This window comes from Ciconia boyciana, chromosome 6, assembly GCF_034638445.1.
Source record: "Ciconia boyciana chromosome 6, ASM3463844v1, whole genome shotgun sequence".
Lineage (NCBI taxonomy): Eukaryota > Metazoa > Chordata > Aves > Ciconiiformes > Ciconiidae > Ciconia > Ciconia boyciana.
Genome location: NC_132939.1, coordinates 2,433,490 through 2,450,366, shown reverse-complemented (window position 1 = coordinate 2,450,366; position 16,877 = coordinate 2,433,490). Strand labels below are relative to the sequence as shown.

General features: G+C 47.8%; 1 protein-coding gene and 2 long non-coding RNA genes across 10 annotated transcripts; 1 reads left to right on the top strand and 2 right to left on the bottom strand.

Moving 5' to 3' along the window:
• Positions 1-565: 565 nt before the first annotated feature.
• On the bottom strand, positions 566-10,908 carry LOC140653152 (uncharacterized). 8 transcript variants are annotated; one of them, XR_012043029.1, is made up of 6 exons: positions 10,773-10,903; positions 9,829-9,955; positions 9,433-9,616; positions 8,601-8,652; positions 3,818-3,874; positions 566-704 (listed from the first exon to the last, which is right to left on the bottom strand). It is a non-coding gene; the product is annotated as an uncharacterized lncRNA (long non-coding RNA). The 8 variants fall into 8 exon arrangements; XR_012043030.1 differs by having other exon boundaries at positions 10,754-10,895; XR_012043033.1 differs by lacking the exon at positions 9,829-9,955 and having other exon boundaries at positions 10,773-10,908.
• Positions 704-10,756, top strand: LOC140653154 (uncharacterized). The gene is made up of 3 exons (XR_012043037.1): positions 704-933; positions 9,360-9,502; positions 10,341-10,756. It is a non-coding gene; the product is annotated as an uncharacterized lncRNA (long non-coding RNA).
• A 4,075-nt stretch (positions 10,909-14,983) lies between the features above and the next one.
• Positions 14,984-15,917, bottom strand: LOC140653168 (olfactory receptor 5AS1-like). Its single transcript, XM_072864906.1, is given in 3 exon segments — positions 14,984-15,015; positions 15,018-15,113; positions 15,116-15,917. Coding segments are annotated over 3 exon segments (930 nt in total).
• Between the last annotated feature and the right edge of the window lie 960 nt (positions 15,918-16,877).

Sequence of the window (16,877 nt, the reverse complement as noted above, 5' to 3'; positions counted from 1 at the left end):
CGCCCTTCTGCTAGCCCAGCGTGACTCAGCACCTCCCCCGAGAGCGCGTGCCCCGATACCACCCTCCCCCCCGCGAGGTGTGTGTGGGCGGGGCCTACGCGCGCGCGCCCCCTTTCCTCAGAGCGACTGTGAGGCGGCGGCTTTGAGCGCGGCCGCCGGTCAGGGCCGCGTGGGGAGGGAGGCCTGCCTCCCCCAGCGCCATGCTCCCACCCCGAAACTGTCAAACCTCCCCCGTCCAGGTCTAACCGACCCCCGTCCCAGCCTAAACCTGGAGGCCGGGGGTCTCTCTCTACCAGGGCGCAGGGCTCCCGACCCCACGGGGAGGGAGCAGGCCTCGCTGCAGCCCCGTGCGCAGCCCTCAGGCAAAGGCCCAGCGAGCACTGAGGCAGAAATGCGTTTGTTCGCTGACGAAAAACAGCGTAGAGCATTTAAACCTTAACAGCAAACGTTCAAACTGCTTAATACAGTGTTGGGAAGGAAGAAATTCATGGCATTATGGATGGTTTTTTTTCTCCTTTCACTTAAAGTGGTAATTGGGACTGGAAACCAGTATAAAAGCTCGGCTGGGTGTCAATGGCAGCTGCCAGCTCCGTCTTACCACCCCAGTAAAACAGTTGGTGACTCAGTGGCGAGACCTGGTGAGTTTTCAGCCTTGCTCCTTTCAGTGACCAGGCCCTCCTTGGGATACTGCTTCAAAAATGCTCCTAAGAAAGGCAAGAAACAATTAAATAGAGGTGCAAATCCTTGGTTAGTCTGATGAGCCAACCAAGCAAGAATGAACAAACACAGCTGGACGGTAGCATCGCTCTTCAAAGCTGCTCCAAGTTATTAACAGGCACTTGCAGCTCTTGCTGTTTGCTGATGACCGGGGGAAGGAAGCATGCTGGATGTTAGCACCAGTGATGACTAAAGGCACCATACAGAAGAAAGCCGGTGAGAAACTAACATTTCTTGTCCTCAGACGTTCAATTTGCTTGATAGTGAGGTTTAGGATAGGAGCCTATAGTCAGTTCAAACATAATGCTGAATGATAAAGAGGTAATTCAGAAATGAAAGGTCAAACAGAAAAAACCTGAGTCTCCTGGTAATGAGATTATTATTTCAGCTGCTTTTAGTACTACCACAGGCATTCAGTTTGTGCGGTCATTTATTTCTGATAAACACTGGATTCTTTTACTTTCTGGTTTCTAAAATTTTAAGCAGATAAGTGCATCTTGAGGGCTAGAAACGTCCTACTTAAACTGAGATCATCCCGTAACATCGGGCTCCCAAAATCTTGGCTTTTACTAAGCCAATGTTAATGATGAAATTCATCAGAAATATTACAAGTTACTGAGCCTGCAAACTGAGATTAAATTTATTTTCCTCTAACCAGTTCTTTCTACAAAGTTTTATTTGGTCTTTGAACCTTCCCGGTAATGTGTGATTTCCCACGTGTGACTGCATAGCTGTCTGTCTGTGCATAAAGGGCAGCCGTAAGGCCTGTGTCAGCACAACGGCACTTTTAGAGGCACTCTGAACACCTGAAGGAAACAGGCAGCCTATGGCTTCCTTTGGTTTACTGTTTTCTGTTGCTTCTGTCGGTTAACCGTCAGAAGTAATTAAGATCTATAAGTTAACGTGGGTCATACCTATCGCTTCAGCAGGCTGCCAGGTACATTTGAAATCTCATGCTCCCCTCCCACACAAATGCTTATGTAAAAAAAAAAAAAAAAAAAACAACAACTTTTAACTGCCGGGCAGACTTGCATTACTGTTTTCATACTGTATTTTCACCAGCATTTGGGTGAAGAGGCTTGCCAAAAGTTAGGAGTTGTCCTCCTGAAGCACAGACTCGTGTGTAACTTGGCACTCTATATGGGCAGTTCATTGCAGAGGATGTTTCAGTATTCCAGAACGATTAACCTTGAACCTACAAAACGCTAAACCATTTCTTTTACGTTATGTTTGTTGTTCGTGCTCTGTTTCCACCTAACCTTTTTGCCTGTGACTATCATATTATTTTCAGTAGCTAATACTTAATTGCACGCCTCACCGTTATTCATTAAACTATTCAAATTAGAGGGGAGATCCTGGCCTTTCTCATTCAAATCCAGTAGATTGAAGATGTTGGTGTATGCAGGAAAAAGAGTCTGGTAATCCAAATTACTTCTTTCAGTAATCCAAATTACTTCTTTACACACAAACATCACAGCTGCCCAGGGACATCCATTCTCTCAGCAGAGTGCATGCACAGTGTTACGTTGAATTCATGTTGGCTCGCAGCTGCTTCGTTGGTCTGAAGCAGAGGCATGCTTCATGCTGCCCACAGGCAAAAGTCAATGTATTGTCTGCCTACACAAGCTTCAAATTGTTCAAGACCATCTCTGTTTTCCCTTGGACAAGATCCCATCAGAAACAATGGAGCAAGCTCTCTTGTTTACAGCTTAGCTATAATACACAGAGCACAGACCCGAACATCAGCCAATTTAGGGACAGTAATGCTTAGCTTCCTCATGACAGCTGGAGAGGACAATTTAAGTGTGCAAAAATAATCCAAGCTTCTCTGATGGATGTTTCCATATATATACAGAAGATGATTCAGTCAGAGAACTGGTGGACCTAGATGCAGAAAAATCCACCAAGACTCCGTTTGCACACACCTCAGAGTTATCTCAGCAGAGTGGCACACATCATGTGTGCGTGTATGCACACGTATGCTGTCTGTCTGTCTGAGGGAGTCCCAGCCTGGGCCAAGGGTAAATAGCTGGTAGTTTGGGAGGCCGGAGTGGGGTGTTAAGAGGGCATGACACACCGTTACAGCAAGTTCGCACAGACAGGGCCACGTGTAGCACCATGCAGCGAGAGCGTTTGACACCGGCAAAGACTTTCATAGGGTAAGGCCTAGGGTATGCTATTAAAAAAAGGGAAAGTTTCCATGACTCCTACACCCACTTTAGTATCATTCATACCAACTCTACCTGTGCCCTTCTTGTGCCTGATCTTTCCAAATGATGGCAGTGATCTTACTGTGGGCTGAAAACATGACTTTTAAACAGACATTGGACAATATTTGCACAAAGTAAATTCTGAGCTTGTACAAACAGAAGCCAGATTTTTGCTGATATAGTCCCAGAGCAAAAACTTAGCATGTGACTTAGGCATCCAGCTAGACCTTCAACGAGAGGGCTCCCTCAGTGTGAGCACAGAGCTCACTGTAGTTGGACAAGCCAGAATGTTCAGGAATACACAAGGTTTCATTTATCATCTGTAGAAATGCTTCCCCTCTAGCTTTAAAATGCTTGCTTTTTTCCCATGCTAGTTTAATGGCTAGAATAATAACAGTTCTGAGTTAAAAAGCAACAACTGTTCCAAATCCTGTGAGCAAGAGAGCTGAATATGCCCCAAATATTACATCAATAAAAATACAGTAACCTTTTTTCAAAGCTCAAAGTCCTGTAAATAAGATAAACTGTGCATCCAGTCAAATATTTGTTACGGAAAACTTCCATTCTGCCCACAAACTTCAGTGTAATTCAGCTGACAGACTTCATGTAAAAACAAAAGCAACCCTAAACTTGGCTCCAAGGTTGATCATGTGTCTGGAAACTTGACACTGATCTCAACTGTGACTTTTGAAAGCCGTTTACTAAAAACATCTGGGTTCCACTTGTTCTGTAAGGTATCCTAAAAATGGAATGGCCATTAACTGCAAACTCCTCCTCTGGCTTCTTGGGCAAAACGTTACGTAAATTTTTCAGTCATTTCTTTTAGGTGCCCAAATTTCTACATGTGGGAAACCCAGGTTTTAGGCAACAGGTTTTCACTGAGTACTTACAGCACAGAATGCAAATGACTGGGCTATGCAGAACTGCTAGTTCCTGGAAACACAGTCCTAAGACAGAAAGACAAAGGATATTTGAAGTTACTCTAGGAAATTTGCTTAGGAGACAACTGAACACTAAGCTGTTCTGCTATAGGAAAAAAGTCCCAAAGACAAAATAATATGTAATAGTCTGTACTACAGGATTTTGTAGACAAGTAATATAAAACCCATTTTTAGACAGACAAACATTTTCCAAGTTGTGTTACAGGTTTTTTTTCTCTCTCTTGGAACATTTCTGCACACAGTCAGTCTGAATGAAATACCCCAGGAGATTACAATTCTCTAATTTGTTCAGAATACCTTTTTAATTTAATTTTTCTTCTTTGACATGCCTCTAAAAATGTGGTTAGAGGCAAGAGCGTGAGGAAGAACAATGTTAAGAATACAATAATTCTGTCTGCCCGGCACGGCCAGAAGCAGAATTTGGTGAATTTACTAGCATGTATCAGCCCCATTTAACATAATTTCAAGATTGACTCCTCTACCTGTGACTGAAAAGCTCTAGCTCTGACCCCAATGACAGCCTATGCACTGGGTGGACATACTGTAGCTTTCACAAGACAGATTTGCCAAGTTGCAAAAGCCACAATTAGTTTAATGTTGACATTCCACCACAGGCCACAAGCCACAGCATTTGCAATACTGTCATCATCCTCTTGTAGTGTGATTCCCTTTCCCCCCCTCCCTCAGATTTACAAAGTCTTAAAAACAAGGAGGTGGGGAGTGGGTATCATTCTCATTCCCTCTTTCTGTTGTACTTAACTTTTTCCTCAAATACTGAAAAGCGGGGAAAAAACCATGCTTGCAAATAGAACCACGCAGCAAAAGTCGACAACTATAGGGAAATTTCTCAAGAGACCAAAAATCACCTCCTTCCTATCATGAATTCCCCTGCAAAACACTGGTAAGTATTCAAGCCTTCATGAATGATTGGGCAGCTTTTATTCTGAGTAGGATACACAGGCGAAATGTGTTTTTTTGAAGATGAGGTTTCATTTGGGAATCTGTCAAAGAGACAAACTTTAAACAGACGCCTATCTCCCCTCTATCCCTCAGGCTATCAGCTGAGGCCATCAGTTAATTCTGTGAGGATGCACAACAGCGTGTCTGAGGCACACACGCCGGAGTTGGCATGCTAACAGCACTACGCCTGGCCTCATGTGCGACATAGGGAGCCCACATGCTCCCAGCACGGTGCCATAGAGCGTTGTAGGGTTATCAAGCAGAAATAAGTGGTGGCACTGTGCTTGATCACCGAGAGACAGAGGCTGGTGGGGGAAGTAAGGCAGCAGTACAGCAGCCTTTAAAACCTTCCCTATCCCATGACTGTGCCTATAAATCAGGCTATCCATCTGCAAAGGCATTATTTGTAATTACTGCTCATCCCTGAGATACCATTTTGGCAGTTTGTGTAGCATCAAGTTTGAACAGACATTATACAGCATTAAGCCTTCTAAAGTAGGTGGTGGTTGCTTTTATATTTAGCCACCCAAAAAGGGGCAGGCGGACAAATGCTTTCAAGCATGATGAGAAGAAACAAGCTTTTACAGGGAACTGGCAGTTAAACACCAGCTTAAAGAACATGCACCAGCCCGATAAAGCACCAGCTCCACCACAAAAACAAGCAGCGGCCTATGTCACGATCTCTCTCAGGCAGGACATGCTGATGGGGGGGGGCACCTCCAAACTGCTGTTGTGGAGTAGGTCTCTCCAGGAAGTCATTTCATGGCTTATTTAGAGGAAGTAAAGAGATTAGATCGTCTTAGTGGCTTAGAAGAACTGGAGGCATTTTCTCTATTGAGGTGAGGCATAGTTGATGAGGGCAAGTAGAAAGCAGAAGGACTTTTTTGAGAGTCTGTGGAAAAAGCTGGTTCCTGCTATGCTGTAAAGGGACACTGAAAACACCCATGCGGTTTATGCAGCTGAGATGTAGCCACAACTCTGCAGGCTCCACACGCATCCCCACTCGCACACCTTTCCTGCTGGGTGTTATTTCCTCCTAAGCCATGTCCAGCCCCTTGCCATCAGGGTAAAAATATTTAAAAGCAGTTCAAGGGGCTCAAGTTGGATCTGCTCCTACATGTGCTCCCTGTGGAGCAGCCAGCTAGTGTTGAAGCGTGGAGTATTTGCCCCCACAAAGTCACCTCGGGATGAGCTGGACGCAGCTCCTTCCACAAGCCAGAAGGCAGCTGGTGGGGAAGCGATTCACTGCTGCTTTCCCTGTGCCATAACCGCTTCTGCCCCACATGCTGAACAAACTGGGCAAAAGGAGAGCCAAGACATTAGAACCTGGTTCACCTTTTCAAAGTTAGTCCACCACAGCATTTGTAGGGGAAAAAAAACAACAATGAAACTGGACAGGGAGAGAAATAAAATGGGAAAATAGTCAGCAGGCTCTACTGGGACAAGACCTGACCTTGATATTAATACATAGGATCGGATATGAGGACCATGTATAAGTCGTCGTCTTCAGCTCAGCAGATGTTGGACCATGCCCACAGATAGCAACATTTCAGCAACCACTAAAACAGTTAGAGAACAGGCCACCCACTCCGTGCAGTCAGCTAGATAACACGGAAGGGCAGCTACAGGAGTATGCGCTGCTATAGCAAGGCGTATATACAATCACATCTGGCTATTTCAGAGCGTAGCACTAGCTGTGTTGGCAGATGCTCTGCTGAGCAGACTAGGAAGAGTCGTTAAACCCAGGCAGACCACTAGCCTCTTAAACTGTGGCCATCAGCTAACGTTGCCCTGTGGTTTTGGTCAGCATGCTGGAAAGATACCCCCACTAAAAGCTGTTATGATCAGTCTCGTGTGGTAGCAAATGATGGCAGTCTGCAAGGCACTCAGACTTTTCTAGGATAGCAGCCAGCTTCATTTCAGGTTTAAGACAGCCGGAGGAATGCTCTGCCTGGTCTAAGGAATCAGTCCCTCCCCTCAGTTGCTCTATGTTATGAGTAGTCCTGCTCAGTCATGCATGGCCACACTGCCCAAAATCTAAATAGACAGTGATGACCAAGACTGAAACCAGTCAAATCAGGAACTTTCCAGTCTGACAAAAAAAAAAAAAAAAGGATTTCCGCTCCACACTTATTTAGCACAGGCTGGACTCCTTGCCTTTTGTTTGATGCTCTTGGTTGCTTCTAATAGCCATTGTGAAAGGGACAAAACCCACAGGACAGCAGTAGGCTCAGAGTAAAGCTACACTGTGCACCTGAAACATTCACGCAGCTTGAGGCTGTCAGAAAGGGGAGACTGCATTCCTCACACACCCACACCAACCTTATTTGCCTCTTTTCCCTGTCTCCAGCCACCCTGCTTACCCTGCACTAGCTGCAGTGTTCATCGGGGCCTCTACAGGCCAGTTCACCTCATGAACCTAGCAGAAAACAGAAGAGGTAAAATGAACCAATTTTGGCAAGTTTCCAGGGTTGTCTGGACCAATGGATGGATCTGACAAGCTCCAGAATCGGACGCAGGGTGGGAGGACAGCAGGTTGCTATACCAGCTCAAGTGTTCAGGTTATGCCTTCATGCTGAGGTGGATGAGGGGTGCTGGCCATGCTCAGTAGCAATGGGAAGCAGAAGGGGAGGGAGACAGAAGTGAACGGCTTCATATGCCACAGCCAGATCCTTGAGAGCTAGTACACATCCTCCCTGAAAGCAGAGGTGCTTCCTGACACCTGCTGTGGCCAAGACATTTGTTCCCAAAACTGCATGGGCTATAAATCCTGTGCCTAATTTGGTTCATGTGACTTCCTCTTTAGACAAGCCCTCTGAATTTCTGCTGGCTGTCATGATCCCACCAGAACACCTCCACAAATGAAATTAAAGTTTCCTGTGTGTGTGTGTGTGTGTGTAAGCCAAGAAAGAAAAAAAAGCAACAACGAAACAGGAGGCAACCACAGCCTTGCTCACAGGGGTCAGTCAGCGCAGGCCTGTGATACGCTCCGATGGCAGCGAGGCACGGAGCACACTGTGGTAGCAGGGTTAGGACCTTTAGTGCTGCAGGGCAGACGGAGGTGAGACACACCGAGGAGACAGCTCACAGACAGCCATTCCTCAGGTAGGGACTCGTGCTGAAACGGCAAAGGCTGAACACCTAGGATTTGTCCAAGATGCCAGGACACTAAGCAGTGAAGATGTTAAATCAGGCCCAAAAGGGAAACGGCTGTAATGAGTCCTCTTACAAAGCATTTCTCCAGTCAGGAGGTGCAGATTGAGCAACAGGCTGACATCAGCTAAAATAACAGGACGGTGGAGGGAGTGGCTCAGATGCTAAACCATGCGGATGTTACTTAGGACACCATGCAAAACATAATTTCTGATTGGGAAGAAAAATAAGCCAGAATTGCAGCATTGTTACTTAATCCAGGAAACTTCGTCAATCCAGTTCAGCTGTGTGAACTGGCTCACCATGACCACGCAAAAAAGCTACCAGCTTTTTACTGGAATTCATAAGTGACTGCATCCCTAGCCACAGCAAGGCTTAGCTAGCACTGAAGACTGCCTGACATAGGCAATTCCTACTTCCTTCCCTGCCCCTATAGCTTCCCTACAGCAGAGCTTCCCTGGAGAAGATGCTGTGTCAAGTCCAGGTCCTTGCCCAGCAAGGAGTATGCACTCCAGCCCTTGCTCACTCATTATCCCGAGTGCCTCACTTCTGGAAGCAAGGGTCAAACGGGTTTACCATCAGACCTCGTGCTTATTTAACTCCCACTCTTATTACGCACCTCTGATCAGTCAGTTCAGATCCGCAGACAAGGAAAAGGCTGTCTCACTGCCCTGTTAAAAAACAATTTTGGATTTAAGATACCAAATGAGCCAGAACTGCCCATATATACTCTGCCAGCAATTACGACTGGTCTAAACAGTAGACAAGTGGTATTTGCTGATCCTGCTGTTGAGCCACAGAGTAGCATTAGGGCAGCACGAGTTCCTGCAAAAGATCTCCACTATTTCTCTACCTTCGTTATTTGCCCAGAAGCTCACTTGTTAAGGAAAGCCTGTGTTTACTCTCTGCTTTCTTCATCTTTTCATATACTTCGGAGTCACTAGGGTCTACCTCCCTCCCTGTACATTTTGTGAACATTTCGAGAAGAACAGGGTGAACCGTAGTTGCCAGCCTAGTAAAGGAAAGAAGAACACCCATTTCCAGCGTTTTCTACTGAAAACCCTTCTCCCTTGCATTGTTAGCTTAGTCCTGCCTGCAAGGCCCTGTGTCATCACAAACTTCCTCAGGTGGGAAGGGTTCAATACCTTGTTGCTCTACACTAAAGGCCAGAAAAGCAGCTCGATCCAGAAGTGGCTCAGCACAGGAGAAAGGAGTACTTCCTAAACTACTTCAACCTAACTGGCCCATAGTCACATCACAGTAACACAACCGCACAGAGGCCTACAATAACAAAGCTGACAAACTAGGAAAAAAGCTGGAAATTGAGGGGGCTGAAAAGGAAGAAGAAAGGGGACTGAGAATCTATCTGTTTCTACAGCCACATCCAGTGTAAGAAGCACCAATGCATGGAGAGACTGAGGAACGGGAAGAGCAAGTGACACCATCATTACTTTAGATCAACTGGAAACTTCTTCTTCTTGTCCTTAGTCCTTCAGAAGTGCCTTCTTCCAGAAACAATTGGTAGGAGACAGTTCTACCCCTTTCCCCGTATCAGCCCCAACCACAATCAGACAGGTTTTTGTTTCAGTTTCTGCTTTCCTCTTAGGTGGGAGTACCGGGATTGAGCAACAGCACCTACAAAAGCAATCAGACCCTAAGGGCTAGGAATTGGGAAGCAGACACAATCTCTTCCTGACCAGCACATGACCTTTATTCATTTTCCTTCTTGAGAATGAGATAGCATTTAATTTTCAGGCAACATGTTTTGTCTGACATCTGCAATAACCAAACTAAGAAAGGCACTATTCATTTGCCAAGACCAGATTTTAAAAAGCATCTTTTTTCACCTTTGAAAACTAGCGGGTTGTCCCTGCGTTATACCACACGTCAGAGGATACGTGAAAGGTTACAGCACTTAGCTTCCATTTCAGAGTTCAGTGGTCTTGCGAAGAACGCTGTCCTTTACAACCCTCTCTAGGAAGATTTCAGAAACTTTGTTAACGTTCCCATCTTGCTTACAGCACCAGGATTACAGTCAACAGCTAGCACACTGAGAAGTTGGTCAGGGCTCCCAGCACCCCTCCTCCTCCCATTTCAACCCCTTCCCCCCAAAACACGGAAATTTAATAGAACTGGGGGGAGGGAGGAAGGACAACAGAAAGCTGCCAACTGCCAGTGGTGCCTTCCAGTATCGTTACCATTTGCAGAGCTAACACACCTGCCTAATCCTGTCATCGTAAAGCAAGAAAGCTCATTTTCCTATAAGTACTTTCCACTTTGTTGGTCTTCATATACATTAGCTCTGCTTCCTCAAGCTGTACAACTGTGTCATAACTCATCCGAGTCTTCTTTCCCTTAGCAGAACCAATCTGAGTGACACTTCCACCTCACCTGACTGCCTAAGGCTGCCTGTAACATCCAGGCATCTCCCTGCTCTCAAGCCTACGCCAGCCCGTGACCCAGAGCTCCCCTAGCTCAGCGCGACCTCAACTTGCCGTTACAGCCAGCAAGCGCACCCTGCCAGCCAGCAAGGCCAAAGCCCGTCACTAAGCACTCAGCTGTCAGAACCAGGCAGCCACATAAGTACTCATACAAGCTCTAGGCCTCTGGTGTCCGTGTGGGTGCACCTCAGGGGAGGAAGGAAACGATCCCAAGCGAGAGAGGCAGGCTGGGGACAGCACTGAACTGCCCTTCCCCTCCTTCCAGCCCTGCTGCTCGTCCCACTCACCCCCAGGAGCAGCAGGGACATGTGAACCAGAAGCCAGCACCCACCCTGCAGGCACCTCCTCACCCAACAGGCCCAGGAGCGAGAGGGGCCAGGACAGCCGGGCGAGGCAAGCGGGAACCGCACCGGGCCTTGTCCCACCCCTGCAGCACCTGGCCCCGTTACCAGCCCAGCCACCACGTCCGGCCCGGCCCGGTCTTCCTCCAGGCAACAGCGGGGTAGCTCAGGCCAGGCCCGGAGCCCGGGACGGAGCTTACACGGCGCTGCGGGGCCGAGGGGAAGGCGAGCGGGGGCCGCGGCGAGGCCGAGCCGGGCCGCTGGAGCCTGCGGGGTCCCGCGCCTGCGCCGAGCCGCCACCCGGGGGAGCCGCGGCCTGCGCTGCCGCCGCCCACGCCGCAGGGGGCGCTGCCGGCGGAGGAGCGCCCCGCTGAGCCAATCAGGGGGCTTCGTGGGGGGCAGGCGCGGCGGATGCGCCGCGGAGCATGATGGGAAATGCAGTCCCTGACAGCATGGCGCGAGCGCGGAGCCGTGGCCCTCCACTACCGCTCTCAGCGGAGCCGCTTCCGGGGCCTGCGGGGAGCCCTCTGCGGTCTCTACTTGGGGGCCGGCAGGGTATTTTCCGGCATCCCCCAGTGCTGCCGCAGGCCTCCCTGTGTCGCCGCGGAGATCAGGCCTCACTTCGGGGAGTGATGACGTCTCCACGGCGCCGCCAAGTGGCGAGGCGGCGCGCGGCATGCTGGGAAGTGTAGGCCGGGGCGGGGGCGGCCGTGGCGCGGGGAGCCCCGCCGAGGCGAATGCGGCTTGTGGGTGTGCTGGTGCCCCACAGACCTCTGCCTGAGGCCGGGGAAAGAGGGCCGGGGGCAGGCCAGGCAGCCGCCAGCCCCTGGGCTGGGATCTCCCAGTGCTCTGGGGTGAGGGGGGCCTCAGCAGCTGGCTCGCAGACAGCCAGGCCTGGGCTGCCCTGTGCTGAGGGGCCCAGCGAGGGGGATGCGGCCTGTGCATGGCAGGGCCTGGGTGATGTTTGTCAGTAGTGCATAGAAACAAACGACAGCCAGAATTTAACAAGCTCCAGGGTAAACATTTGTGTGGCCACTCCTCTGGTAGGACACAGAGGAGTCTCCGCTGGCCAGGCAGGCCTCGGCCTCTGCCTCCTCCCCAGAGCAGAAAGTCACCGTTGCCAAGCCGCCATCGTTCGCCGCATCCAACACCAGGCCACTGATGACACTGGTACATGGATAAGTGGCAGTAACGAGTAACAAGCGACAGGACAAGAGGAAATGGCCTCAAGTTGCACTAGGGGAGGTTTAGATTAGATATTAGGAAAAATTTCTTCACCAAAAGGGTTGTCGAGCATTGGAACAGGCTGCCCAGGGAAGTGGTTGAGTCACCATCCCTGGGGGTATTGAAAAGACGCAGCGCTTAGGGACACGGTGTAGTGGTGGACTTGGCAGTTAGGTTTATGGTTGGACTCGATGATCTTAAGGGTCTTTTCCAACCTAAATGATGCTGTGATTCTGTGACTATTTCTCTATTTTCATTCTCTTTTGTGATTATAATAATTTCTGTGCTGGTATTTGTCCTTTTGATCCTGTGAGCTACTAGCAACTCCAGACTGAACAGTCGAGCTCTGCCTCTGATTGTAGGAGCTTCCTACGCACCATCTCACAGCTCTTTCCACAACTCGGTTTTCTCAGCAGCCTGAGCCAAGGTTACACAGTTGGGCCGTCTTAGAATTGGACCTTGGACTCTTGACACAGAGGGAGGTGAAAGCTGGGGAGAAGGTGGAAGGGAGAAGGTTACAGAGAGATGTTTACAATCTATAGGAGGAAGGTAAAGAGGAGGACACTTGGCATATCTTCTTAACAGAAACTGCACCAAATACAACAGTATCTTGCAACTTCACAGCAGGGTTAAGTTGCATCTTCAATTTTCTGTTGCTGACGTTTGTACCTAACAGGCACACACACACTAAATTTTCTTCCGCTGCGGTTGCTAACCTAAGAAATGACCATTTGCACTGTTTACAAAAAGCCACGATTACGTATTTTTTGGTGGGGACATGCGAAAGAAGATGAAGAAACCCAGGGCCAAGTCAAGTTGGTCTTCAGGAGATACAGTTATTAGGTATCATAGAATCACTGGGATTGGGAGGGGTCTGAGGGAGTCATCTAGTCTTGCCTGCCAGCATCCCAATGCTTTTCGGCTGAGCTGCTCCAACCAGTGGGTCCACAACTTGTCTTGATGCTTGGGGGGTATTCTGGCTCAGGGACAGCACAGGGTGTTTGCTGAACTTCAGGAGGTTCCTCTTGGCCCATTTCTCCAGCTCATCAAGGGTGCCTCTGAAGACTACTCCTGCCTTCATGGCTAGGAACCGCTTCCCCCTCCAGTTTACCATTACCTGCAGACTTGCCGAGGTGCCTTCTGCCCCTTGTGTTGGTAGCTGATGATGCTGATGCTGAACAGGATGGGCCCCAGTGTTGTTCCTTGAGTGATGCCACCCATAGTTGGCTGCCGCTTGCACTTCAAGCTGTTGACTACTGCACTTTCACCTGGAGGGTCCTGCCCCTCCTCTTTACCTTGCCTGCCTGGCCGGGGGGCAGCTGCCACTCCCCATCTCCTTCACCACCACTCTGCAGGAGCAGGCTCCCAGGGGCCGAGAGGGAACACAGGAGCATTTCTTGGGCTTGTAAAGGATGGGATTAGGAACTCAGTAGTTTAGCTGCAGGTTAGAGTGCCGAGGAACGGGCAAGGGCAACTAGAAGGGCTCCTACAGACACCAGCAAGTGGAAAGCCAATAAAAAAAGGGTTGAGTGGTGAAATGACAGGAGCCAAAGCAGGGGCCCACTGCACCTATGCTGTACCAGTATATTAAGCAGGATAGAATTTATATTTGTTTATATTGAATCCAGACACAGTGTACTACAAAAGCGTATCTTGATATCGGTGTATGTCTTTTGTAACACTGTGACACTGCCGATACCATAACCATCAACAAGCATTTCGTAACACAGTTAAGCAGAAACAAAAAAGTAATTATGCCGCGAGAAGGGAGACAAGAGCTTGTGGTATAGAGGCAGAAACAGATTATGGAAAATTATATGCAAGTAGTAAAATCTTCAAGGTAAGAACACAGGATGAGAACAAGCGTGAAAGATGTCTGGTGGGAGCAGAACAGGCAGGAAGGACACCTGGTGAAACTTGAACAAGTCCAGTCCTAAAAATACGATAAACTATATTGTGAGCAGATGAGATTCCTCTCTCTACAGAGGGTACGGCAGAGCTGGCTGCCTCTCCTGGTTTCGGCTGGGACAGAGTTAATTTTCTTCCTAGTAGCTGGTATAGCGCTGTGTTTTGGATTTAGGGTGAGAATAATGTTGATAACACGCTGATGTTTTAGTTGTTGCTCAGCAGTGCTTACACTGGTCAAGGACTTTTCAGCTTCCCATGCTCTGCCGGGTGCACAAGAAGCTGGGAGGGGGCACAGCCAAACTGGCCCAAGGGCTATTCCATACCATAGGACGTCATGCCCAGTATAGAAACTGGGGGGAGTTGGCTGGAGGGCAGCGATCGCTGCTCGGGGACGGGCTGGGCATCGGTCAGCAGGTGGTGAGCAATTGCATTGTGCGTCACTTGTTTTGTATATTCTTTTATCATTATTATTATTTTCTCTTCCTTTGCTGTCCTATTAAACTGTCTTTATCTCAACCCACGGGTTTTGGTTTGGTTTTTTGTTGTTTGCTGCTGTTGTTGCTGTTTTTTTCAGGTTCTCTCCCCCATCCCACCGGGGTTGGGGGGGTAGGAGGTGAGCAAGCAGCTGTGTGGTGCTTAGTTGCCAACTGGGGTTAAACCACGACACTGCCGATAAGGGAAGTCTTTTCCACTGTACAAAAGCTTTTAGTTTTCCAAATTTAATACATGCAATCACACCCATATGTAGTAGCTGTCAAAATTGGACTTTTCTTTAAAACATCTCGGTTGAGAGTTCTCTCAATAATTGTAAGCTGCAAAAACAGAACTTTCTTCTGCATTTGGGATAGACTCCCTTTATAGACAGTGAGGAGAAAGAGATCCTTCTGGGATGGGATCCATCCAACCTGGGCTTCTATTTTATGATAAGGTGAATCGCTTTCTAAGTTGACTACTTTTTTCCAGTGACTACCAAATGCTAGTTCAGATGCAGATATTCCTAACAAGTCACCTACATTTGCTCAGGTGGATCCCATTGCTGGTATTTCTATTGTGTGTTGCACCAGAAACACATTATAGCTTTTTCACTTCTAAGAAAATAACTGAGAAAACACTCTTCTGTTCTCCTTAGGGCAGCCTTCACCAGTTTGTTCCTCAGGCTGTAAAGCAGGGGGTTCAGCACGGGAAAGACGACAGTATAAAATGCAGAGATCACTTTACGTCCAGTGAGTAGCTGGAGCTGGGCTGTAAATATGTGAAGAAGAGGGAGCCGTAGAATAACCTGACGGCCGTCAGATGGGAGGTGCAGGTGTAGAAGCCTTTGTACCTGCTATCTGCCACCTGGATCCGGAGGATGGTGCTGAGGATGCGGGCATAGGAGAGAACGATGGTCAGGAAGGTGCTGGTTTGTGTAAAGCCACAGAGGGTGAAGAGGAGGACCTCACCGATGTGTGTATTGGAGCAGGAGAGCTCCATCAGTGGGGGAACGTCACAGAAGAAATGGTTGATCACGTTGGTGCCCCAGAACAACAATGTGAACATGAAAGACGTGTGCACCAGCAAGGTCAGACCCCCACTGAGATAAGCCCCAGCTACCATGGAGGTGCAGACCCTGTGGGACACGGCAACAGTGTCGAGAAGAGGATGACATATGGCCACGTAGCGGTCATAGACCATCACAGCCAAAATGAGGCACTTCGCATCAGCAAAGGCAAGGAGAAACATCTGTGTTGCATAGCCAATTAAAGAAATGGTCTTCTGCTGTGCTAACAGATTCACCAGCATCTTGGGAACAATGGCAGATGAACAGCTAAGGTCTAAGAAAGATAAATTGCTTAAGAAATAGTACATGGGCATATGAAGGCAGGCATTGAGCTGAACGAGCACAACGAGGCCAGTGTTCACCTCCAAAGTGGTGGCGTGGATGAGTAGGAAGAGCCCAAACAAAGATATCTCCACCTCCGCACGGTTGGTGAAACCCAAGAGAACGAACCGAGTCGGTGCAGTGCAGTTTTCTTCAGGCATTTCATTACCTTGTGTTTGGCTTCGTACACATAAGATTTGTCAGGCGATCAGTCAAGCAACGCACAACCACGTTACACCCTTCACAAGACGGAGGTAGCGGAACTGTAAGCATCTCACCCAATATCAGAGGGAGAAACCAGTGGCTTAGATGATGCCCATTGAAAGGAAGGCTTAGGAGGACATTCAAAGAGAGCTTTGCACACTTTCTATGTGGAACTCCTTCCCGTGTCTCAGAAGTATTGCATCTTGTATATGAAATGGGAGCTCAGGTGGGATTTTATTGACGAGTCAGACCATAGTGCAGGGATAGAAGAAACTTTGTATGATATATCACTTGAGGAAAAACATATTAATTGAGTAAAATAGCTGCTGCACATTTACCTGTGTGAACAGTAGAGTAAGGAGTTCAGGCACAGTTAATAATGACCTTTCTGAGTCAGCAGTGAAATTGAACACTGGAAAAAGTGGATTGAAATGCTGGAAAATAAGCAGATATTTTTTTTTTTTTAGACACAAAGAAAAGATGTAGTTTGGAACAAACACAAATCATTGAGTTTAAAATGAAATGAAATATTGCATCTCATTCTGGGATTTCTTACAAAATATTTTGTAGGTTTATTTTCCTGAGGCTGATCAGTTGTTAAGCAATTGATGAAAAGAAAGCCATGAATTTTGTTTTTAAATGTTCAAACACAAATATTTTTAGATTTTCCAAGCAATTTTCACCACATTTTTGTTTTGGCTGAAACTATTACTTGAATTTGAATTAGACTCACTCCCCTAGAAAATTAATTCTGGGTATTAATTTTACCTTTCCAGAAAAAGTGTGTAATTTAACTTAACTACAAAAGTTAAGACACATTGCTGCTGCTGCCAGAAAAAATTCTAGGCAGGGCAGATCTGTCTTGCTCACCTTTATGTTTACAGGAAATACAAGGATTACAAAAGAGCATCTAATAA